This window comes from Monomorium pharaonis, chromosome 4 (genome assembly GCF_013373865.1).
Source record: "Monomorium pharaonis isolate MP-MQ-018 chromosome 4, ASM1337386v2, whole genome shotgun sequence".
NCBI classification, from domain to species: Eukaryota; Metazoa; Arthropoda; class Insecta; order Hymenoptera; family Formicidae; genus Monomorium; species Monomorium pharaonis.
The window spans coordinates 8,319,949-8,346,122 of record NC_050470.1 but is presented as its reverse complement, the minus strand read 5'-3'; the positions used below and the strand labels follow the sequence as shown (position 1 = coordinate 8,346,122).

Below are 26,174 nucleotides of genomic sequence, written 5' to 3'. Positions count from 1 at the left end.
CGTGGCGCATACCTGGTCGCAGTGGCGTCGCTTCGCGGCGGCGGTGTTACTCCCCGGGTCGCCGCGTCGCGCATCGTCCGGGGTCGCCTGCCGCCGCCGCCGGCGGGCACGCTCTTCTTCGCTCGTGTCGAGGGCACGCGACGCCCCGCGTAATAGTAGTAGTAGTAGTAGTAGTAGTAGTAGTAGTAGTAGTAGTAGTAGTAGTAGTAGTAGTAGCAGTAGTAGGTTTCGCCGCGCGAGAGACGCTCGAGAGACAGAGAGAAACGTTTTCCCTGGCTCGACGACGGCCGTCCACGGCCGCGAGCGCGGCAACACTGACCTGCCACCACCGCGAGAGAGAGGAGAGAGGACCGCGCGACCGGATAACAGAACCTCTCTCCTCCGGGTTCCTCCAGGCTGTGTTCAACCTCTCCCTACTCCCCGCTCCGCTCGCGCTTCTCTTCCTCCTCGCTGTTTTTCACCTCTCTCTTTTCCTTCTCCTCGTTCCTCCGGGCGTTCTAGGGGAACAAGAGCGACGAGGAGAGCGACCTCATCTTGTGTCTCAGAAGAGAGACTTGAAGCCTCGGAAGAGAAATACAGAGATCTGTCTAGAAAGAGGAATATACTTGCATTTTTTATTTTCAGGAAAATTCGTATTCTCCGTGAGCGAGGGAGGAAAAAAACGTTTGTCAACTTCAACCTCCGATTAAAAATGGATTTTCGAGTTTCTTTACTTTTGATGCCTACGTATATGAAGAAGCTCAAGAGAGACGGCTTTTTCCATCTCTCCGGAGATTCGGAAGCGGATTAGAAAAAAAAGGCGATCTCCTGGCGATCTCGCCGAGGAAGACGCGACACTGACAGAAAGAGGGCACCTCTCGCTTATGTTTGATCTACACACTCTTACTCTTCGAATTTTTTTTTATTCATGAAGAGACGTGGAAAGTAGACCTCGGAGGAAGGGGAAAATTGAGTAGCATCGGCGGAAGGAGGACACGGTTCTTTTTGCTTTTAATCATAGCATTTAAGTTTCTTCGTTACTTCTTTGAGTCCATAAAGAGTATCAAAAGAAAAGGTTCTCTTCGGGTCGCGTCTGCGGCCGGTTACGGAACAAGAGGGGAGACACCGACAGAAAGAGGGCACATACCTTCCCTTTTTTTAATTGTACCCTCTGAGATTTCTTCTTCGCTTTGAGTCCACAAACAGAGGCCGAAGAGAGAACTTCTTTGGGTCGAGATCGCCAATTTGGGGAAAGACGAAGCGTCAAAATATCGCACGCTTTTATTCGGAATTGTAAATCGAGTTCTTCAAGGTTTCTCGTTATTTCGAATTTTCTTATTGGATAGCAGGAAAAGACGGAGCGTCAAAAGCGTCGCACGCTTTTATTCGATTCGTAATCGAGTTCTTCAAAAGATTTCTCTTTATTTCAGATCTCCTTGCTGAATAGCATCGAGAGAGGAGAAAAAAATCGATGAAAGAAAAAGTCTCCCATTCCTTCCTATTCTCTTCGTTATTTTAAGAAATTAAATTACACTTTGAAATTGGAAAGATTAACTATTTATCTTGCAACTCGTTTCTAAAGCCGCGTTGACTGGAAATGTGTGTGTCCGACGTAACGAAGGAACGTAAGCGACTAGAAAACAGATGACCGACGAGGAAGTGTCCGACGAGACACCTCGCTTGTTGCCAGTGAAGCCTGAGAAGAGAGCAATGCCTGCGTGCGGATCATTGACTCCTGATAAAGCCCCTTTTCTGTCTTTTCCGCAATGACGTGTTACGCTACACACACATACACACACAGAGGAACGGATCTTTATGGAAGCCGATGAGTCTCACAATTAGTTTTAGCTTCAGGTTAATGAAGCTTAATTTCTTAGAAGAAAATTTTATAGTAAAAATTATTAAGTCAATATTTATGCAAACCAAGAAATTATGAAAATTTTTACATTTTTTGTCAATTATTATAGTATTTACACTATTTATGGTATAGTTTGCTAAAACTTTCTTCTTATGGTCCGTGGCTACTATCGTACGTAGTAATTTTTTATGTAAAATTTTATTCGTGTACTACTATGCGACTATAGTGAATACCACATACGAGGCATAATTTTTTAACAATTAATACAAGACTATAATGTGTAAAACACAATTGAAATTGAGAGAAGCCTGATGATCATAGAATTGAAAGATCTTAGTGCTGAATAATATTTTATATATGATTTTTATTTTCTTATTTTTATTAGTTTTTTAACCTTTATGCTGCTAACAGTTTTTCATTAAAATAATGTTTTTTTCCCGAAAAACTTATCTACGTGAATAACATAAACGTTATATAAAATTTTTAACTTTGTTCAGAACTATAAAAATGGCTTTTCTAGCAGACTAAAGGTTAGACTTAATAATTTTTTCTTCTCATGATGATAGTTTTAATGAAACAAATATATTAGGGGATTAGAAAGTATTGTCATTTTTATAAATAATATAAATAGTATATAATTTTGTTCTAATTTATTATTTATTTAATAATATAATCACTATTATTATATTTATGATAGTCATCCACTTATTTATTATTTTTCAAATTTCTTGTAGAAGTTAAATTATTTTGATTCTGTAACATGATATGAGTATAATGTTTAATTGATAAAATTAGGATGAAGAATTAAGATAAAAAGTATTCTTTCATTTACTAATTTATCCAATCAATTATAATCCTTTTTATTCGTTGAACCACTTTTTACAAGGAAAACCAAATAATGTTCGAATCGCTTCATCCATATTTTTTAATCGAAGTCGATTGTTTTCTTCGAGAAAGAAATTAAAAACTTAAATAACTGAACGGTCATTATAGAAAAAAAAAATAATTGCGATTATATTATTAAATTATTAAAAAATTATATTAACAAAATTACACATCATGTTTACATTATTTACAAAAATGACATTTTTATTCTCTTAATTTTATATGAAAAAAAAATAATTTTACTTATAATGAACTTCAAGTTGATAACTAGTAGGATTTTACTAGAATATATAATTTATACTCGTTAAAAATAAGTATAATTTTCTTCATGTAGAATGCATATTTGAAAGTATAGAATGTAGCTCAAAAATACATTCCTCACTCCTCTGAAACTAGACCGAATTGTCCAAGAACACGCAAATACAGTTTTTTAAATCGCACGATTGCAATAAAATATTCGTCATGAATTATACGCCGAGCAATTCACGTAATTGCGAAACTTGAATTCATTAAAATAAACAGCGTAACTCGCCTTGCGTAGCATAATCAAAGACGAGTATAGTACAACACCCCACGTGCACCGTACTTGTTTTTACGTTGATGGCGTTGTCCGGCGAGTTTCTTAATTCGTCAATTGATCAGTCGAATTAAAAGGCTCATCTTAAATCGACAATATCACGTCTGCTGGTCATGCAATACTCACGCGTCTGACGTTTCATCGTACTTTACACGGAGGCATTGCTACAAGATTTGGCTACGTGCTACGAGCTTTCGGATTCGCTGCGATTAGCTAACGCGTTTTAGTACGCGTTAACGCGCGCAACCAGGATCGATCAATAAATATAACTGCGTTGTGTTCTAAGTCCCGAAGGCGGAGCGTGAGCGTTACGGCGCGGCGCCATGTAAATGTCGAGGGGGGCCCCCCCGTTTCCTTCGCACGTATCTCAATGTGTATCCGCGCGTATTTATGTTGCGCAACGGAAATGGTAACCGAACAGAAAACCTGTACGACGAGAACCGCTTGTAATTCATATGGAAACACCACTCCTCTTTCGGTGCATTTCGCGCGGTTGCGTTCAGCCGGTGCCGGATAACGCGCGCTTAATTTCCGCCGATGGAGAAATGGAGTAACGCACACTTATTGCCCGGCGCGCCGCACGAACTTGCTCTCTCTCTCTCTCTCTCCCGGTTTTATTCATAACGCATCGGTTATGCGCGCGTTGCTTTAAACACACATCAATTATTCCACGGAATCACTTCTCTCTCAATAAAGCGCGAGAATCACTTTCGAGTCGATGAAGCTCTTTGCACTCTCAGATCGTTAAACAACATCCCGATGCACATCCCCGCATTAATTATTGTACCATTATACATTTCTCGCCTTGCCTCTGACGTCTGACCTATTTTATCTATCCATATTTTTATTTTTGTACCTCTGGAGACAATTTTTAGTCTCGTCGCTGCGCAACCCTCGCGAATCGCACTCAGCGTCCCGAGAATGGAGTCGCGGCGTCGAACGACGTCAGATTATTGACAAGCATCCTTTCTCTCTTTCTCTCTCTTTCTTTTTGTGAGATTCAATATCCTTTTTTTTCGATCGCACAACTCGCTCACTTCACGTAATTTCGCACATCTCGCGCAGGTATCGTTCCGCTTCACCCTTTCGTATCGAGAAAGATGTACGCGATCGCATCCTCTTCGCGCCAAGTTTCTCTCCCCAAGCTGGGCTCTTCACAACAACTGAGAGCGCGGGTCAGAGAACCTTGTTTAGGAGCTCTCTCCTAATCGAGTTTGATTCTTACCTGATGCGTGCGTGATGTACCGGAGAGGTGGAAAGAGGGAGGAAGGGCTCACATCGCGTCCCCGCGTAACGGCTGCGGAGGCGCAGCCGACCCTCTATATCGGTGAAGCCGCTTTATCGCGGCGGTTTTCTTCTGGTACTTGTACGGGACATAGCGCTACCGTGCACCGGGAACGACGCATTGTTACGTCCGTCAGCTGCTGCTCCGCACCGCTCCGGCACGCTCCACGCCACGGGGAGGGAGCGAGAGGGGCGCGAAGCCGGCTCCTAGCGTGGAGAAGGGTACGGAGTAAAACGACGGGGGTAACCGTCTCGTCGAGAGAGACAAAGGCGAAAAGGCGAGATGGAAAGAGAAAGAAACGGGAAGGGAAACGGTTGATGACGCATATACGAAGCTGGACCCTTACATCTTGTCCAATTAGTCCCATTTTGAATAACATGTAGATAATTAATTATTGGAATTTATTGCAGATACTATTTATTTCTCCTGTTGCGAAAAATTAAAAGGAGATAAAAGAAAAAATGTACGAAAAGTATAGGACAAAGAAAAAGAGAGAAAGGGGAGGGGAGGAAGCAGTAAAGTAATGATGGAGGGAAAAAATGTTTACAGAAGGGTTAAATTACATTTTTCGTAAATTATAAACCATTTTACTTTAAAATAATAAAATAATACGCATATATATATTATATATATAAAAAAATTTTTTAATGTAAAATATATATAAAAGAAGGAAAGTAAATGAAAAACAGAAAAAAAACCATGAAAAAGAAAAGAGAATAGTTGAGATAACCAATTGACAGATTATTTCTTTTTTTAAATTAAACATTCACAAGAAAGAATACGAGAGAAATTGAAAGAAAATTAAACAAAAGTATTAATTTAATTTGCAGAACACCGAGTGCCATCTCGTCGAGTCTGATTCTTAAAGAGGCCTAAAATAAAGTAATCGGGCATTCCATTCAAAACTTTCATCGATAGAAAGTAAGGGTCTGTACGCACACGAGTTAGATATCTTCTCACGATTTCTGCGCGCTCGTTTTAATGTTTCGCCGGGTGCTCGCTATATGCCGGCCGTTTAATTACACGGTTTAAATTGCGCGATACACAAGTGCAAATGACGCGGCACTTATAGCGCGATGTCACGCCGCACAAGTGTATTATGCAGAATGTCCTACTTCTAGCGGAGATTAGCCGGTTAATGATAGAATCTTCTGTAAAATTGGAGATAGGGGCGGAGGAAGAGAGAGAAAGAAAGAGAAATTTCAATTTTGCGAGAATACAATCTATTCGAGGGAGCATATGTCTATTCTTTATTAGCGTGGACGTGTATACTTTTGTCATAATTGTCAATCTCTCTCTCTCTCTCTCTCTCTCTCTCTCTCTCTCTCTCTCTCTCTCTCTCTCTCTCTCTCTCTCCTTCTTTCTCTTTGATATTGTACATTTGCAACTAGGTTTCGAAACGAAATTCTCGAAAATAAATAAAAGTACAATTTTTTGGTTTATCTGTAGTTCCACGCGCGCATTTGCGCTTTATAATAATTACAAAATTATTGACGTCACAACTTATCTGTAGAAAATACAGTCTTTGTTTCATCTGCTCGATCGAACAGAATAAGGTAAAAGTAGGCTATACGTTATAGTAACAACGGTAAACTCTGTTCATATGTTATTACCTAGGAACGATCTGCTGACAGAGCGCTGCTGAGTTTTGTGTAAATCGACTGAAGAATTAATTGCAAGAACGTTCATAATGATATAATGTAGCTCGAATGAAAAACGTTTAATTTTAGAAAGCACTTATTCGATCGCTCGTCTGTTTTTTCTTATTATTAAAAGTACATTAAATGATGATGCCAAAATTAGTTCTCGATAAAATTATCGAGCTGATGAACCTATATATTTTGAAGACGTTAAAACTAAAAGCCTGAAGTACATTCTGAAGTAGATAAAGCTAATCTCTCTCTCTCTCTCTTTCTCTCTTTCTCATCTCTGAAATTTACATAGTATCTTGTTAGCGCATAAAATTATACGTATCTTTGTATTCTACAGACTTATTCTGTAACTATTAACGACAATTTCGTTATCATAACAACACTGTGCAGATAAAGAAAAACGTACTATGCAATGTTACAATGATAATGAAACTGTTGTTAAGAGATACAGAATAAGTCTGCTGCTTATAATGTAAATAAATACTAAAAAATTAATAATAAAAAGGTTTAGTTTTTAAAACTAAAATGTTTAAAGTTTTGATTTTCCCCATTATTTTTTTATCATATCTTAATTAATATACATATACTTTTCTGTATCAAGAATTTAAACTTTGTTAATTCAAAACTTTTAGCGTTCTATGTAGAAATTCCTTGAATTGTGATTTATAGAATTCTTAGACTTCTAGATAATGTAATTTCTTTGCTTCTGGTATTCTGTTATTAATATCTAATTGTTATTAATTTTCGTAAATTTAGAAGAATTTTTTTGGAAGAATTCCTGGAAAATTCTTAATTTTCAGCATTTTTATTTATGATATTAGATATCCACATAAATATTGTAAAATATTTGTTTAAAAAAATATGTAATGATTTATAGAAAATTTTTATAAAAATTTCAGAAAACAAAAATTGTTACAATATATATGAAATATATTTTTAAAATGTAATTAAAAAATATTGCATAATACAAATTATAATAATTTGATACATTTTCCATAAGAATATGTATAAAATATTTATCCATAAAATATTTTAATCTGTCTCTCTTTCATAAGTGTTTTAAAAATATTTCATAAATTTGTGTGCTTTGACTGGGTTATCTTTAATGAAACAATAGATGAAATAAATACAAAAATGTTTTCATACACAGGTAAGTCGATACCGAACGCAACATTACCAATAGAAGTTATACAATTATTGATAGATCCATTGCATAATTGTTCGCCGAGGCAGTGAAAAGATGGCCTCAGCTCTCGGCAAGTACAGCGAGCTGAACTTCTAGCTGCGTCGTATAATGTCAGCGGAGACGGCAGGCATCGATCCATTTGTTTACCGAGGTCGTCTGCTAGCCCAACAATCTCTGACGTGTTTCGTGAAAGGTGTGCACAAATTATGTGAAAAACGCCCGCATTTATGTGACTGTTACTGCCGACAACGGATCCGCGATGCCGGGGACCGAAGTTAGTATTACTTTATACATCAAGTGCGATATGTATATCGAGCAGAGAGATCAATTTTAACGTTCTGTGACACTATTTAATGTCAATCTCGGTTGCAACAACTGGAACTTCACGTCGCATTTAATATCTTTTTTATTGATTGAATTCATTAGTTAATCAATAAGTATAATATTCTGTAAAAATAATTTAATTATATTAATAGTTATTTACACAATAATCTCTTAAATCTAAGTCTATCCTAAAATCTAATATACCTTTCTTTTTTCAAAACGTATTATACCATAATAAACATTTAATTATAATGGGATTAAAAATCACCTTTAGAATCAAGTAATAATATACTTTAAAACGCTAGATTTGTCATCATATGGCATTTAAATATTTAGGACAGCACAACGGAGTTGGGAGAGATAGAAAATGTCAGGGTGGTAGTAAGAGTTCGGCCACTGAGCAGCAAGGAATTGGATACCCATTGTAAGAATATAACAGATGTAGATACTCTGAACGCCGAGATCACCGTAGAGAATCCAAATGCGGCTCATGGGGAACCACCAAAGGTCTTCTCCTTTGACGCAGTATTCGACACAGATTCAACCCAAGTGGATATCTATAATGAGACTGCCAGGCCTATAGTAGACAAGGTACTGCAGGGCTACAATGGAACAATTTTCGCTTACGGTCAAACTGGCACTGGCAAAACTTACACTATGTCTGGCGCTAAAACCTCACCACAGGCCAGAGGAATCATTCCAAACACGTTTGCTCATATCTTTGGTCACATAGCCAAAGCTGATGAAAATCAAAAGTAAGACATCAATACAAATCTTGTTGGAAACAAAATATAATAACATAGAAATGAAGTGTTTACAAAATATTAGATTTGTATAATTATCTACTTATAATTTATAATTTATAATTTTTGTAAACACATTGAATTTATTTACCAGCCATTAATTATATGCACGTATAAATTATTGTCAATAGATTTCTCGTGCGAGCAACATATTTAGAGATCTACAATGAGGAAGTTCGGGATTTGCTCGGTAAGGATCAAAATACTCGATTGGAGGTGAAAGAAAGACCAGACATTGGAGTGTTCGTGAAGGATCTAAGCGGATATGTGGTGAACAATGCCGACGATTTGGATCGCATTATGTCTCTCGGCAACAAAAACCGTGAGTCGCAACAATATTGTATAGATAAATCGACGTATGATGCGAACATCTACTGAAAATAATCCTGAATTCATGCAGGCGTTGTCGGGGCGACTGCCATGAATGTATCCAGTTCCCGATCCCACGCGATATTTACGATTACGGTCGAATCTAGTCAGATCGGAGAAGACGGGGAGCAGCATGTGAAAATGGGGAAGCTTCATTTGGTGGATTTAGCCGTACGTTTGTCACTTATAAGGCGTAAAATATTTTTTCAAAAATATAAAATTTTTTAATGTTCCTAAGCTTTTCCATTTGTACTAATCTGGTTTTTTAATTTTTCTAGGGATCAGAAAGACAAAGTAAGACAAAGGCGACGGGTCAGCGACTTCGTGAAGCCACTAAGATTAACTTGTCATTGTCGACACTGGGAAACGTAATATCTGCGCTGGTTGACGGACAAAGCTCTCACGTGCCTTACAGAAATTCCAAACTGACTAGATTGCTTCAGGATTCGTTGGGCGGAAATTCAAAAACGTTGATGGTAAGTGATACAATATAAGCAATACGATACATTTCATACTTATTCTAAATAATTATAAATATGTACAAGCTATATATAATACAAATAATTATATAGTGGTTTTATACATAAATATAGTTTAAAAAATCTTATTAATATCACATTACAGTGTGCAAACATTAGTCCAGCAGACATAAACTACGACGAGACTATAAGCACTTTACGTTATGCAAACCGCGCGAAAAACATCAGGAATCGTGCGAGAATCAACGAGGATCCGAAGGATGCTTTGCTTCGTCAATTCCAAGTCGAGATCGAACAGTTGCGCAAACAGTTGGAGGAGAATGGCGCAGAGCTTTCAGAATCCGAAGACGAGTCTGAGGATTCGGAGGAATCTGGAGAAACAAAGCGGGACAAGAAAGCTCGGCGTAGAAGGAGTCAAATGTTATCAGTTGAAGAATTGGAGGATATAGATACGGATTCGACAGAAAAGGTCGATAAAGCTGAGAGGGACGATAAGAGTCCAGTGGATAAAGACGTCATCGAATTGAAGAAAACTCAGTAAGTGTTTTCGTTAAAGTACAAAATAGATTCTGAACTCCAATATAAAAATAATATAACAGATAATTAAATCTGTAACATCATGTATAGACACTTTATGAGATCAATTACTTTAATTCCAGGAGTGAGAAAGAAGCGCTGCGAGAGAAGATGCAGAATTTACAGAATAAAATATTAGTGGGTGGCGAAAATCTATTAGAGAAGGCGGAGGCTCAGGAGCAATTATTAGCTGCCACGGCGGTCGAACTTGAGCAGCGAAAGAGCCGAGAAGAGCAATTGAAGAAAGCTATTAAAGCGAAGGAGGCGGAACGCATCGACATCGAGGAGAAATACTCGTCTCTGCAAGAAGAAGCGGCTGGAAAAACGAAAAAACTAGCGCGTGTATACACAATGTTAATGTCCGTTAAGGCGGAACTGTCCGATCTGCAGCAGGAACATCAAAGAGAGATGGAGGGTCTTTTGGAAGGTGTCCGGGGAATTGGTAGAGAGTTGCAATTGCAGAATCTTATTGTGAATCATTATATTCCTGTTCAATACCAGGTATAGGGAATATTATTATTAATGAAATTACTAATGAAATTTTGAGAATGTATTAAATATATTGTTTAAATGTATTTCTGTGTTATCTTGCAGACAATGATCAAGAGATATGTTCACTGGAATGAGGATATAGGCGAATGGCAGCTAAAGTGCGTGGCGTACACAGGAAATAACATGCGCAAAGCACAAACCGTATCGCCACCAGGAAATAATAAAGATGTAAGATCATCTCTTTTTTGTTATAAAAGAAAAATAATTTTTTTACATTACCCAAAATTAATCCATATTTTTTTACGATCAAAATTTCAATTGTAAAAGTCTGAGATATACAACGACATATAAAAATTTCTCTCTGTTTACAGACAATGCCACCAGACATGTCAAACATATATCTCTCTTATAACGTCGGAATAGACAATACGTATGTGCAACCAAAAAAAGTACGAAGCCGTTCCGGTGTTCCCAGACCAACTACCGCGCATCGACGTACACCGCACTAAACACAAAGATCCTCGGTCACGAAATCTCAAAGGTTTATCTTTTCTCACATTTTTGTAGATCTATTTTTTGAAGACTCACGCGTCCATGTTTACTCATGTAAAATATATTTGCAATGTATTTGTGTTAGTAACTTGGCGTGATTAGATAATGCGCCCGTTTCCGGTTTCGTGATATTCTCGTATTATTACTTTTAAGATCTCGAGATTTTTTTTAGGTCTACTGGACCTCCATGAAAGATTAAGATTTTTGTTAAGTTATTTTACAGCACGGCATAGAAAGCACGAGTATGTTATCCAAGAGTATTCAATTTTTTATTTATAACGTAATGTAGCATACATACACACAAAAGTATTCCAGCACATCACGTGTTAAAATATTAGAAATAAAATTTTAGTATTAATAATATGGAAGAGAGATCACTCTGGTAATATAGAAAATGATACGAGTCCATAAAAAAAAGCAATGCTGTACCTGTGGAACGAAAAAGATTTGAGAATTTCAAGAATCATATAGAAAAAAATCATGATATCATATTTACATATTTATAGACTCGATTTAAAATTCGACGTTCTCCTAAGAGAAATTTATTCTACATTTAAATATTCGTATATCTTCGGTAGCTTTGTTCGCTTGTACTCCCTACATGATTCCTTCGGACAAACTTGACATAAAAAATTACACAAAACGATAAAAAGATAAGCTAGAATACAGCGCATATATTTATAATTAATGTCACGTATTAGTGTCAAATAATCGCGATAGTGTTACGAGTTTTTATTCGATGAAGTAGCCATTTATATGTGCTATAGTGATATTAGATTCGTGACGAAAGATTTCAAGCAACGCGAACGTCTGAAAGACATCGCGAAAACGCACGAGAAAATCATACGTTTTTTTAAACGCGTTTCGAATTTTCGCGTTACCTGAAAACATTTTTTTACTCTCTCGTAGATCTTTTAGAATGCCCAACGAGATATGTGCATTTATTATTTACTGTGATATCCAAATGCTTTTGCGTATGTTTTTGATTGGATTTTTGCCAACGCTTTGTTTAACGTTATAAATAATGTATGGCAGAGGCCTGAATATTTATTGTTGTAGCGACGTACGTCCTATTTTTTGTATTTTTAATTTAAGAAATAAAGAGGATAAATTTCGACCAAACGAGCAAGTTATTTTTTATATAATTCTGCGAACTTGTTTTCATCAAATTTTAAAAGTTTCCTATTCTATTGTGATATTCCTGAATCCATTTCTTAATCGACAACCGATGAAACTTGCGCGTCAGAAGAACAGCGTATGGATCGTTAGGATTAGTCTCTCGTAAGTCGAGATGATGTGCGGCATCCGGGATCAGTATCGAAATCACCGACTCGGAGAAATTGCGCATCACACCTCCGCTTGTCCATGGATCCAGCAATCCGTTACTGTAAAAAAAAAGAAGATTATTGTAATTAATGTGACAAGATAGATGATAAAGTTTCGTACATTACAAACTAAACTTTATTTTTTTAATTAAAAAAAAACTTTAATTTTACTTATTTGACATCTCAAAACAAGTTATCGAGTATAGAGAAATATTAAGTTTCGTTTTCATAGAGCTATCCACAATCCTTATTAACAAACACAGCAATAAAAAATCGCCGAATATAGAAACAAAATTGAAATCAAAGTATAAAGAAACCAAAATATGAAACATATTTAATTTAGGGAAAAGGGTGATAAATTTCAAAATAGAATGAAAAGATGCGTAAAATACTTATAGATATCATTCCATGTACCTGAAAACAATGTTAGTTGCGCTGGTAAAATCTTCGCAACCGTATTGCTGACAAATCTGATAAGGTTGGGACGATACGGAATATTTCTTGAAACAAGTATTATTATAATCTGTGAGGCTCCACTTTTCTGGCTCAAACATATCGTTGACACCATCAGGGCAGTTCGGCATCACCATTTCTGTGCATGCCTGATAATCCCATCCTTGATCCGCGCCCAAGTTTGTTTCCGAACTGTTTATGGAAATGCAGGCCGCTTTCCCGGTATAATTCGTGTAAACGCTAACAGCTCGATAAAATGCCGATAATAGCGGTTTTCCCGTCAACGACGCGTTTGTTAAATGTTGGCAAAAAACCTGAGCAATGATGAACATTAAAATCATCAACTTTGAAGTTTGTAGCTTGATTTTGATTTAAATTATTCTAAAATTATTTTATACATAAAGCATGAAAGATAATTTATCTCTAATTTTCAATAAGGAAGAGACAATTTTACGTTTGCGGCTATAGAAGATCCATGCGTGGAGAAAAGTTTATAATTGTAAAGTTAGAGTAACGCTCACATTAATCGGATTGGCGGGTAGATGCGCTAAAAAGTTAGCCTCGTACGGATAATCGACCATGGCCAGGTTTATCAAAATGTCTTGCAAAAAATCTTTCAATTTCTTGACATGCTCTGTGGCTTTTAGCGGATTGCACAGCTTCCAATTGTCCGACAGCCACTTTTTACCCTCATCTGAAACGCAACAAGGCAAGATTAGAGAAATTGATAAACGGATTACGACGTTCGAGAACTGTTTCGTTACCGGTGGAAGTTACGTTGTCAATTGTGCCCCACGTCTTCCGGATAAGCTGCGGGCACGTTGGATTCGCGGTACGATAGTCCGAGGTTGCTATCCGAGCGAATGCCTCGCACTCCACGACACCAGTGAACTGTAGAAGTGGTGCGGAAGCCGCGATCGCGCTGCAACACAATGATAATACTATTTAATATTATATTTTATATACAATATTATATGTTGCGATAAATTAAAAGAGAAGGTGGTAATATGACCACCCATTTATATTTTATCCAATAATTTTGTTAATATCAATATTTTTAATTGAAACTTAACAATATTTATCAATATTGTTCATTAAATTTTAGATTCAAAGTTATGAAATATTTAGTATATTACATATTATTTATAAAAATGTAGCAACACTGTATAATAGGTTGAAGAGAAATAGGGATGGTAATATGGCATATCATAAAAATAAATGTAAAAATAAATGTTTCTTTTTCACTCTTTCCTGTAAATAGATTTAAATTCTAATATTTAGTTCTAAAAAGGGAAAATTAAACTAAAATAATCTATACTGACAGAATCGATCTTTAAATACTATTTACAACTGTTTATGGCTAAACAATTACATCCGTATATATCTGATTAATCAATTATGCTACATCTATATAGCATTAAATATAGGATATATTTAAATATACATATATAAAATAGATATATGTTTAGTCAGATATATCTTCTTCTCCCATTCCTATAATCTTAATTGTGAATAAACAAGATACCACTATCGCCTAACGATAAAACGTACCCCTGAACAAGGTGGGGATACTTCATGCGTATCCAAGCACTGAGCATACCACCGTACGAGCCACCAAAAGCTATGACTGGACTGCGCTTATATCTTTGTTGCATCTTTAGATGTTCAATAAGTTGCACGTAATCAGCTAGAGCCTGTTGAGACGTTAGATAGCCGAGATGCCGCGGATCCGCGAAGGATCGGTTCCCATAAGGCAGCGATTCGCCATAGTAACGGTGCTCGGCAAATACTACTAACGCGTTGAATTGAGGTGCGGTTTCCCATATAAAGCCCTACGGAATATGATGAATTATTTTCAAAAAAAATTAAGATAAAATGATATAGAAAGTTGAACAATATTTTATAAAATCAATCAATTTGTAATTTAATTTACTTATCATTATAACTTAATATATTAATTTTAAATTTGAAAGATTTTTATCTAATAAAGCTTTATTAGATAAAAATCTCTCAAAATTAAAATTGATGTATTAAATTAGTAATGATAAACTCACAAATTAAACTAAACGTAGCAACTATAATAATAATATATATTTACATTATATATATATATATATATATATATATATATATAATGCAAATATATATTATTTTTATATGGCATTACGAACACGCGCGATAAAACATTCGCTGCAATCTGCCTTTCCAAATAAAATAAAATTATCACTGTAGCTATGCGGATAACGCAATATTTATGTGTCAATTATCGCGTCTAAACACAATTGACCGCTCGATCTTACCGTATTGTCTGCGAAAACTTCGATGTTGCCTTCATTTCCGGTGTAGAAGAATATAGGAGCATCTTCCTCTTTTTGCCAAGTGTCGTTTATGAGATATCTCAATTTGAAAGTGTCCTGCACGGCGAAGCTAAAGTGATCCACCTTGAGAAATGCATTGTAAAATTACGAAACAATTTACTTTCATTTGATATTATTTTTGATAATTACACATATATAGTATATAATTTACATAGGTAATTTTTAACTTTAAGAAAAAAATTAATGAATTAAAGATGATGTGTTTTAACTATTTAAAGTTAAACCTTTTTTACAGGAGACAAAGAATTTTCTGAAAACTATCCATTTGAAATTAATTATCTTAAGCTAAAAATTGTTAACTTTTTAACTGTAGTATTTAGTTCTTAATTTTTTAATTAATTACCCAATCGTAATATCAATCAAAGAAATATCATAAAATATTTTACGATAATATATTTGCTTATTTAAAATATTAAACATATATTACGTTGGAAAGTTCAGCATGGGTCATCAGTGATAGTGGCATGAAATGTTTTAAATTATACCATACACAAATAATTACTTATAAGTTTTAGTTTTGAAAAATTGCTAATCTCACTTATAATTAGTAATTAGTAATAAATAAATAATTATTAGTTTTTAATTAATAAAAATAAATAAAAATAACTGCGTCATAATTAAACAGTCAATATACAACACCACGTGCGACAACTCACGCGCATGTCAATTGTCCTGATCTCATATTTATATCTAGCGCCTCGTGATGATATGTCTTGATTATTGGCCCAACTCCTGACGAATTCGCCTTGAAGTGTCAGCTGGACCGTCGACCGGCAAAGCGTGGCTACGCAGAATAACAGCAGTGTCCATAGGTACATGATGCAGTCACGATGAAGTGCACGTTTTCACTGATGAACACTCGCCCTCTCAGAGTCGCTGTAACACACTAGTGTCTTGGCAGAACGCGCTCCGTTCTGCTACGCTCCATCCCGTGATTCGTGTAGCCGTCGTGCAACTCGGCGTATACAGGGTGTCGTCGAACGAACGGATCAGCTCTTTAACGCGATATTTGTTTATTCGCGTATTGCGCCGTTAAGTTTCATATACAGGGTGTCTTTTGAGGTGTTCAATTATTCATGGGAAGATAGAAGGGATTGAGATAACATAAAAGTTCTATTGTTTTGTGATGTTCGCAATAATCGAGATATTAATTTTTAAAATTATACGAATGAGAGCGCGAGCAAAGCTCTTTCGCTGCACCACGTCAAGGCTCACATCGATGGCCGCGCATTCGCGATTACATATATGACAAAATTATGAGATAGCAAAAATACTAATTAAAATCGTAATAAACAACCATGTGTTATCTTTGTACTAATTGATTTAACTGATTACGTTGTACATAAAAATATTAAGATAAATTGCTAAAAATGATCAGTTTGCGTAATGATCAGAATGTTAAATATACATATTAAATAAATTAAATAAGAATAAAATAGAAAATAATTTCATAAATTATTTATTTTTTTGTAATTCTAATTCTTTTAGTAGAATAATTAACTAAAATAACTAGAAAAATTACAGCACTTTAAAAAATATATCCATTAAAAAAAAAGAATTTGTTCCTCTTTAAACTATATAATTTTTACTGAAAACATTTTTTTGTTAATCTAATTTTGTTAATCTCGTTTTTATGTTATTTCAGTAGATTAATTAAAGTAGGATACCTAAATGTATAAAACTGTTTAAGTTTTAACATTAAAGTTACAAATTTTTTATACACATAACTTGTTGGAGTAAAATAATGCAACAACAATACACTTCGACAGCGACATAAATTCTTTATTACAAAAAATAAATTAATTCTTCTACATACAAAAATACAATAACTAATATTAATAATACTTCTGTCCAGTGACGACACTGGTCAAACTAATGTTTACCTATTTAAACGTACGACATGCGATGCATCGATGCCGGAATAATCTTACCAAGATCTTCTAAAAGAGATATACAGAGATTTATTTAATTTATATTATATATTCCGCGATTTTCTTACAAGCCGATACGTAATTGGCCATTCTCTGAGATTGCACACAATTGCGTAATAAAGTAAATTGAAAGATAAAGAGAGAAAAAAAAAGAAAGAAACGAAGAAAAGAGATTCGATGAATTTTGACATCTGAATCATTTAATTAAAAGATTATACTTTGTCACATTTCAATAAAACCTACATTTATCATATTTTCAATAAAAAAAAGATACGAATATATATCAAATCTAAATGTTAACGGTTTAAATGTACTTTTAAAGTAACACATTTAAGAGTAAAGATTAACTTTAATTAGATCTTTGTTACTCAGTCCTGCTGTTCAACGCGATAAAAAATGTTTTGTCTACTTACAAGACATGTCATATATGAAACAAGAGTTTCTAAAAGCCATATGTACAATCTCGATATTATTCGTATTCTTCCTAGCACGATATGCGCACGAAATATAAACAAATCTTTAATGGTCGTGAAAAGAAATGTTGATCGAGTAGCGAGAAATTTTCAGTTCGCTGGGAAAAGAGAAGGAAAGGGAAATGAAAATTAAAAGTTTTCCTTAAAATCTACGTTTCGATTTTCTCTCCTTATAGAGCGCTTACTTCCGTAAGAGAAAAAAAAGAGAGAAAGATCCAACAGAGAGATCCAGTCTTGCATATCATGTCATAATAATGCTCAGCAAAAACACATGACTAAAGCTTTTCCTTTTGTTCGTGAGTTTGTGTATCATTTCGTCTTAAGTTGCAGACAATTTATAAAATTGTGATGTGTACAAATAGAACCTATTCTGTTCCCTTTTATTGCGGATCTCTTTCCATTCTGGAAATATCGTAAGTCGAATTCCCTTTATAAATCGAAATTTTCTTGCACCATTCTTTCTACGTATATTTGTTGTGACCGCATGTAGAATGAGAAAGAGAGAGCAAAGGACAATAGCTCGATCTCGACGATTTTCCAGAATAGAGATTCTATATTGGGATTGATGTAAAAACGGTTTCTTCCTACCGACTAATAATATGCGTATCATTATATTATGATTAATTGTACTTCAATGTCCGCCGCTCTGTCGAGACTCGAGATTGGCAAGCAAACGCTTATATGATATAAACGTATTATATGATTTATACATATTTGTTTTGTAGTTATCTTACACGTATATTGGTCCCTAACATAAAACGCTAATTAACTGGTTATACAATGTGCTTTTAAATTAAAGACAAAGAAGGTATCTAGCCTCTGTAACTACCGCTTTATCTTAACCGGAGAAAATCTATATTGCATATATTTAGAGAATACTTAGTATATACGTACTTCAACATTTATCTTTGTACTTCAGTGTAAGTCGCATTTGTTGCTCTTTTTCTGCATACTGATGCTTAAGTTTCTTGGCTTTCGTGGCATACTGCTCATCATGCGCCAGACAATTTTGTTGTGCTTCTTCGATGGCTTTTTGGTATCCTTCCTGGATACGTTTACACTCACGCGACAAAAACTCCCGATTTTTCTTCGCATAACTCTAAAATTTGAACATAAATATGCTTATGTGTTACATAGAAAAGTAACCAACAAATGTTAATTTTCATATACGTACCTTGTAATTATTCGCGGTCTGTTTCGCCTTTCGATATTTATCTTTCACATGCATCTGTTTATCTAACAATTGCTTGATCTCACCGTTCAGTTTTTCCTCGATAGATTTCAATTTCTGTATCTCCTCCTCTTTCTCTCTTTCCTTAGTTTCACTCTCTTTCAGTTCAGTGGCCCATTTGATCATTATCTCGGCTATGTAGTTTCTGTCCTCTTCAATTTGATTCTCCTTTTTCTTCAAATCCATCTGCAGTTTCTCGATATGCTGCTTTTGCACTTGCAGTTCTTGATTGAAGGTCTCTAATTTATTCTTTACAATTTGACTAACTCGACTGACCATTTTCATTTTCTCTGTTGTTATTCCCTCTCGCAGAATTTTCATCTCATGATCCTTCTCGTTGCATTTCTTTTGCAACTCTAATACGGTAGTTTTGTACTTCCCTTCTAATTCTTTCTTTATCTTTCTATTCTGCTCTCCGATTTCTCGGAGCTCCTTTGCTACTCTTTGCTCCATTTCTTCTCGCATCTCTTTTGCCGTAATTTCTTTCATCTTCTGAAAGTCCGTGTTGTCACCCGTGCTGCGAGGGGACAGATTCAATTCTGCGGACACTTTATTCTGACTCTTGACATATTGCTCAAACTGTTTGGCCTGATCTCGCAATTTTATTACCAGCTGATCTCTTTCGTCTTTTATCATTTTATAATCTTTTAACAGTCTGTTCAGTTTTTCGTCCTTGTTTCGTAAATCATGTTCGAATTGTTGTATCCTCTGCTCCAGTACCACTAATTCATTCACGCGTCCTTCTTTCGAGTTATTCAGCCTGGATAATTGTGTGACTAAATCCTTGTAATGAGAAAGTTCCTTCTCCAACTCATTCTTAGAATTAACTGTACTGTCGCTGCTTTTCCGTAATCTTTCTTCAAAATTGCTAACTTTCTTTCTCGTGTCAAGGAGATCCGTTTCCAACTCCAAGATCTTCTCTTTATAATTGTTTTTCTCGCTGAGCAGATTCTCACATTGATTTTTCAATGTCTCGTTCTCCGCTTGGAACCGAGCAATTTTTAATTTTACGTCATCCGAATCTTCCAACTTCGTGCGTTTCAAATTCAACAGTTCCAAGTCTAATTTGGAAACTTTTGCAAGAAGATCCTTCCTCTCACCGGTAACTTTCTCATATTTCTTTTTCCACGATTCCTGAGTGATCTCCATTTGTGCTATTTTCAATTTGGCGTCGTCCAATTCGGTTTGATACTCGGATAATTTTTTCTGTTCTTGCACAGCAATTTGAAGCTTCTCTTCTAAACGCTTATAATCTTCCTCCAGCTATAATGGAATGAAATAATATTCAAAACTTTAAGACATATTTTTAAATAAATAAAATATAATAAAATTTCAAATATAACAATTCTCTGTATAAAGTTCATAAAGGTTTATACCTGATTAATTTTTTCTAAATGTTCAGAACAATGATCTGGCAGAAGAAAACTGATTTCTTGATTTGGGTGCGCATTTCGCAATTCATGTAACGCTTCTTCTTTTGCTTAAAACAGAATGTCAATTAAATTAAAACAAAGTTCATTTTTTATATAAGAAAAAATTTCGCTTCTTGCCTTAATTTCTTGCATTAATTCAAAATACTTACTCCTTTCTATCTCTAAATGTATCTTTTTCAGATAATCCTCCTTTTTTCTTTTTTCAGAAACCAGATCTTTTTCTAATTCAATTATTTTGGTTTTAAAGTCTTCGCATTCTTCAGTTAACTTATTACACAATTTAACCTGCGTTTGTAATTCGTTCTCTAATTTCTCCACATCCTTCTGATGCAATTCCACTGCAGTGTATTTATTTTTCAGCATTTTAATTTCGTTTTTGTGCTCGTTTATTAATTGTTCTTTTGTTCCGCAGACATCTATATACATTTTTTTTACACGATCTAACTCTTTTTGCGTTTGCTCTAATTGTACACTAAAAATAAAAATTTTGTTTGTACATGTATACTTACGTCAATTTATTAATATTTATTGATACTTTTAATTAAATTACATAAAAAATGATTAAAAGATATCACAAAAATGGTTAATACTAACGACAATTGTACTATTTCCATTTGTGATTCTTGCTTCACTCTCTCTATGGCTTTAGCATGTATCTCCAGGTACTCTTTATTATACTCATCAATAACTTCTTTTTCTTGTTGCTCCATAATCTCCTGATGCATTCTTTTAAGTTTTTCCTGATTAACGGCTAAGGCCTCCTTCAATTTTTGTTCCAAATCAATATTCTTATCGCGCATCAAATCGTACTGCTTCCTCACTTCATTCAAATGATCCGAAAGTTTTTGTATCTTAGCATTTGCTTTCACGGCCTCGTCTGTTAATACAGATCTCAATTCTTCCTCCAATTCATTAGTTCGCTTGGCATACTGTACCGCTTCCTGGCGGTAAGTATCAACCGACATCAAAGCTTTGTTCAATTCCTTTTCTTTCTGTGCCAGAGTATTCTCTAAACGATTTATTTCTTTTCTCTTGACAGCTTGACCAGCTAGACACCTAAATGAAAATAGCATCGCAGATCACAGTATAAGAAATTTAAAAATATATATATTAAATAAAAAATATATTTAAATAGCACTTACCTATGTAGTTCACCTCTCAATTTGTTTGTGACATCATCAACAGGTTTCGATTTTGATTTATTATACAGTTCACCTAATTTCATCTGTCTAATTGAGTCAGATTCCTCTTCCAAAGCAGTAGCCAATAACGAATCGTATTGCGCTACGTCGCTTTTAGCTAATTCTAGTTTGTTCTACAAATAATTAATGTAATAAGGATTTTATCATTAAATCAATTTCTTGCAACCGATTCAATCGATATTAACAGAAAAAAAAAATAAAATTAGCATAGATTTTATAAATTACCTGCAGCTCTTGTACGTTTTTATACAAATCTTCTTTTTCCTGAGTTAACATTTTCACTTGCGCTTGCAACTGCATCACTTGTTGAGTGTTATTAGTGGCCATGAGATTGCGACATTGGGTTTGACTGTCTTGCAATGCTTGTGCCAATCGATTCATGGTGTCACCCTTCTCTACCATGAGAGCCTCATGCGCTCTTCGTGCATCATCCAATTTATGTTCAAGAGTAACACATGACGTTTCCTATTAAAAATAAAAAAAACATAAATAATATTAAATCTACAAACTATATTGTAAAAATGTGTAAAGCAATTTTTATTAATAAAAAAAAACCCGAATACAGTTCATTAAAAATTAAAAATGTCAAATTAATTTGTGCATAAAAAATGTAATCTGTGTAAAAAAACATGCAAACGTGTGATTCAGTGTTGCCAATTTGGAAGATTTTTTCTTAAAGATAGCTTTTTTGCTTTTTTTGCTCATATAATTTTTAAAAAATTTACAAAATATTTTAGATAAACAAATCTTGTAAATCTTTTGCACCCCTAAAAATTCTTAATAAAAATAAAAAAAAATTTGTTTAAAGAAAATTCGCCAAACAGGCAAAACTGGTGTAAACTATAAACAATAAACAAATACATATAATTATATTTTGCAATCATGAATTTGCAAGGATAATTAATAGAGACTTGCCCAAATACTATTGTTGTCGGTGTCCTTATTGAGCAGCTATGGCAAATATAATTATAAAAAGGACATATAAGTGAAATACAACACACACATATTACAACTTAAACAAAGAATTCGGTAATACCTTGGCGTTTAATTTATCCGTAAGAACATCTATCTGAGTCTGCATATTTTTCATTTCAACCGCGTGCTTCTCTTGAGCCTGCTTCAAAAACTTTTCATGTGTCTTGTCATTCGTTTGGAACGCCTGTGCTCTTTCCAAAACGGCAATCTTCTGTTGCAAATCTGTGACAGAGCCTCTCGCGATATTAAATTCTTCCGTTATCTATAAAAACGAATTCTATTGATATTGATGGAGTTAATATTAATAAGAACAGAATGCGGATATGTATCTCACGTTTTGATTTGTCTTCTCCAAAACTGCATTTTTCTCTTTCAGTGATTCCATTTGCATTTGCAGATTCGCTATCTCGGCCTTAGCATCAACTGAAAAAAATAAAGACATGAAATAAAATAACAGAATAAATTATTGAGATGATACATGGCTCTGTGTAAAAGCAGTTGATTTTCAGTCGACGAGTTCAATTCCCAACTTTCATCCTATATATGTGAAAGGCTGATTGGGAAAATTAAAAGATGTATACATATTCACACAAAATCAATCACACATTATACATATATACTTAATAAAAATTATTTGATCAATACTGCTAATTAACGTTAAGATTTCTTAAAAAAAAAAGTAAACAAATTTGATAATTTTTTTCTTACCCAATGCTTCTTGTGCTTGATTCCTCGATATGCTGGTTCTATCAACTTCTGCCTGTAGCAGCATCAATTTTCTGCTCATTTGACTCTTCTCGTCCTCCTTTTCCAGCTGCAATTGCTGCAGCTCTTCCGTCAAACGGTTGATCTCCCTCATTCGAACCATATACATTACCTCCAATTGTTCCTTACTGTTGTATTCCGCCACTTTGTACGCTACGTCGTCATCTATTGGTCTGCCATTCGGACTAGTCTTATAGCAATGATTCATGTGATCCGATGTAGCGTTGTCGCCTCCGCCAAACTCATGAATCTGCTTACTTTGTACATTATTTTCATATGCTTCATTAATACCGTTATTGGAGTATTTCCGGGGTACGTGAGTATTGTAATGATTGGATGGCGTCTCGTAGTTACAGGGATAATTTTCGCCGAATGTGTACTCTTCTTGCGGGTGCATCTTACGTACGTATCCAGTCGGCGGTTTTGTCAATTCGTATGGCGTTTCCAGTACAGTGCTGTTACTGTCATTAAATCTATTGTTATCGTACGGTGTTTTGTATAGATCAAAGTCGGATTGCGCGGTACTACCACCGGTCTCAGAGTCGGATCTATGATTCATGATCACATCGCGATCGTAACTGTTCAAATTATCCACGCAATCATAACTATTCAAATTCTCCAACCGATCATAAACACCTCCAAACTCTTTCTGCAAATGTGGCACTACTGCTATCTGGCCTTTGGCGGACGTCATCAATTCCACACCAGAGTTGACCATCGTATCAGGATGATCGGTGTCGTCCCTAGTGCTATCATCTTGAAAATGACTGCTGTTGATGGAGCTGGCATCGTCATCATTTTCCAAATCATTAAACTCCTTATCCAGACGATCCTGAATCTGAAAATACACAAAAAAACATTATAACAATTCCATCATGTTTCTTTCATTTTTTACAATGCACAAAATTCTTTTAACATGGAGATATCTAGGTATCCTATAAATTTTAAAAAACTTAAAATTACAGAATTATGTAGAATTTGATATTGTAAAAGTAATATGTAACACTCAGATACCACTGAACCAAAGGATTAAAGTTACAAGATTTTAAAGTTTGAAATGGCTGCACAGTAAACTGAAGCAATCTAACTGTGGTGCCTAAAGTTCTAAACTTCTCAGTTTTATTAAACTGTACATATTTAAGAAATTGTTTTAATATGTTTTCATCTTTCCAAATCATTAATTTTATTTAAAATAAATTTTTAAAATATGTTTGTTTTGTAGAAAAAAGAAATAAATTAAGAACACAATAAAAAATAAATATTGAGGAAAAAAGATATTATCAGTTTACCTTAAACAAGAGAAAAAATTTTGTAATTCTAACTCTTTTCTATTGGCACTTGTGAATGTTACATATTACTTTTACGACATAAAATTCTGTATCTTAATATTAAATTTTCCAAAAAGGCTATAAGTTACATTCCTAAATCTCTCTTTGTAAGACTGCATGCAATTCTATACAGTAATTTTTCCTGCAAAGAGAACAATACATGTCACAAGTCAACATATCCATTTTTCTGTGACATGCAACAAATTTTCATCTGCTCTTTTTCACTTGTTAAGGTGCAATTTCATGCATTTAATTTTATTTACTCAAAACATCCGTTCAAACGTTAACAAAATGAATCATGTTTGACTTTTGTTACAGGATTATTACAAATGTTACCATGAAAAAAAGAGCAAAAAAAAAGAGCAAAAAAAAGAGTGATGGTCACTCTCACAGTCGTTTTATATCACATAACATTTGTAAGCATTAACACCCGAAAAAAGTACAAAACTACAGAATTTTAGCCACAGGAATAAGAGCAACAGGTCCATTGCCTGTTTCAATTTATCTTTATACACGATAAATAAGATTGATCAATGGGGGCCGTTTCTACACAGTGGACCCCATACATCGGCCTCTTAGCGTAGAGGTCAGCGATAAATATAAAAAAAAGAAAAGAGAAAAAATTTTCCTCGCGTCAAAACGCTACACTGGTGGGCCTTGCTAATCGATTTCCACCTTTTTTATGGAGCGTAATAAGTGTAATCATACAAAATTCTCTGTTCATCGCGATAGCGATTTTCTAAATCGAGAAGAGAAAAAGGGAGGGAATGAAAGAGGTAAGTTTCGTTCCCAGGAAAAACGTGCAGGATGCTGTATTACCTCCTCGTTGAGTCGTCTCTTGTCTTCCTGCTCCTCGTCCTCCTCGAGTCCCTGGGCGTTCAATTGTATGCTCTCCGAGCCCTGGAACAGGCTCAGACCCGGGCCCGCCTCCATGCCCCGGGCTAAGGGCTCTCTCACGCTCGAGCGGCCGCCGAGCTCACGACGGACACACGGACGCGTCTATTGTGCGCAGCATATTTTTGTTTATAACGCCATAACCTAGACGCAACAAGTGGGTCACGGTGCGTACGCACGGTATTACGCCGCGGCGGAGGCGGCGGCGGGTCCCGCTATCGCGTCGCGGCGACGACGACGGGGACGATCACTGGAGGGTACGCGTCGCGACGCGCACATCCCTCGCGGGAGGAGGATGCTCCACGGACGGGACGGGTCGTTGCCTGTGTGCTGCGGACGCTGCCTGCTCGACGACGCTGCCGCGCGATTATTCACACACACGTCGCGCCGAGATATACTGACGCGAGAGAGTCTTCGGAGCGCGCGCTTGTAAACAATCTCTCGCGCGGGCGGAGAGAGACGTCGGGTAGTACATACATATAACACCGCGTAGTACGACGTCCGTACGCGGAAATGGGCTCCCGCGACCGTCGCTCGACTCCGATTGGCCGCCGCCGACGGTTATCACCAGCTATCACTAGAGCGCGACCGCCCATTTTAGCGCCTCCGCTTGTGTTGGCGCGTTTAGACCTCCATTTACTTTAGACAAGTTTACATTTCTTATTTTAATTCGTTGGAGTAAGTTTAGAAAAATACTGTCATATTTTGGGAACAATTTAAAAATTGATGAATGAAAATTTTGAACGTTTAGTTCAGCAGACGTAATTTT

General features: G+C 35.5%; 4 protein-coding genes across 6 annotated transcripts in view; 1 reads left to right on the top strand and 3 right to left on the bottom strand.

Moving 5' to 3' along the window:
- Window positions 1-5,192, bottom strand: part of LOC105835495 — a 28,820-nt gene extending 23,628 nt beyond the window's left edge. The window contains exon 1 of one of the 2 annotated variants that reach the window (XM_036285187.1): window positions 4,525-5,192. The gene's annotated coding sequence lies outside the window, so the exon portion shown is untranslated. Of the gene's footprint in view, window positions 1-12; window positions 2,435-4,524 lie in introns of those variants that run through there. The other variant, XM_036285186.1, reaches the window with a different exon arrangement.
- A 2,333-nt stretch (window positions 5,193-7,525) lies between these two features.
- On the top strand, window positions 7,526-11,650 carry LOC105831597 (kinesin-like protein KIF3A). The gene is made up of 9 exons (XM_012671824.3): window positions 7,526-7,696; window positions 8,083-8,501; window positions 8,681-8,871; window positions 8,950-9,089; window positions 9,197-9,394; window positions 9,543-9,934; window positions 10,057-10,474; window positions 10,568-10,693; window positions 10,837-11,650. Exons 1-9 carry the CDS (start codon window positions 7,682-7,684, stop codon window positions 10,972-10,974), a joined length of 2,037 nt encoding a protein of 678 aa, XP_012527278.2. The 5' UTR covers window positions 7,526-7,681; the 3' UTR covers window positions 10,975-11,650.
- LOC105831599 (lysosomal Pro-X carboxypeptidase) lies at window positions 11,268-16,622 on the bottom strand. The gene is made up of 7 exons (XM_012671825.3): window positions 15,830-16,622; window positions 15,096-15,236; window positions 14,347-14,627; window positions 13,560-13,717; window positions 13,317-13,489; window positions 12,757-13,109; window positions 11,268-12,402 (listed from the first exon to the last, which is right to left on the bottom strand). The coding sequence occupies exons 1-7, from the start codon at window positions 15,989-15,991 to the stop codon at window positions 12,189-12,191; spliced, it is 1,482 nt and encodes a 493-aa protein (XP_012527279.1). The 5' UTR covers window positions 15,992-16,622; the 3' UTR covers window positions 11,268-12,188.
- A 312-nt stretch (window positions 16,623-16,934) lies between these two features.
- LOC105831604 (putative leucine-rich repeat-containing protein DDB_G0290503) lies at window positions 16,935-25,889 on the bottom strand. Of its 2 annotated transcripts, XM_012671833.3 has the most exons (12): window positions 25,331-25,444; window positions 23,127-24,021; window positions 22,753-22,841; window positions 22,480-22,680; window positions 22,359-22,394; window positions 21,669-21,908; window positions 21,384-21,556; window positions 20,836-21,297; window positions 20,391-20,713; window positions 20,185-20,288; window positions 18,752-20,071; window positions 16,935-18,676 (listed from the first exon to the last, which is right to left on the bottom strand). In XM_012671833.3, exons 1-12 carry the CDS (start codon window positions 25,442-25,444, stop codon window positions 18,473-18,475), a joined length of 4,161 nt encoding a protein of 1,386 aa, XP_012527287.1. In that variant the 3' UTR covers window positions 16,935-18,472. The 2 variants fall into 2 exon arrangements, with proteins under 2 accessions (XP_012527287.1, XP_012527288.1); XM_012671834.3 differs by lacking the exon at window positions 22,359-22,394 and having other exon boundaries at window positions 18,473-18,676; window positions 25,331-25,889.
- Window positions 25,890-26,174: the final 285 nt, after the last annotated feature.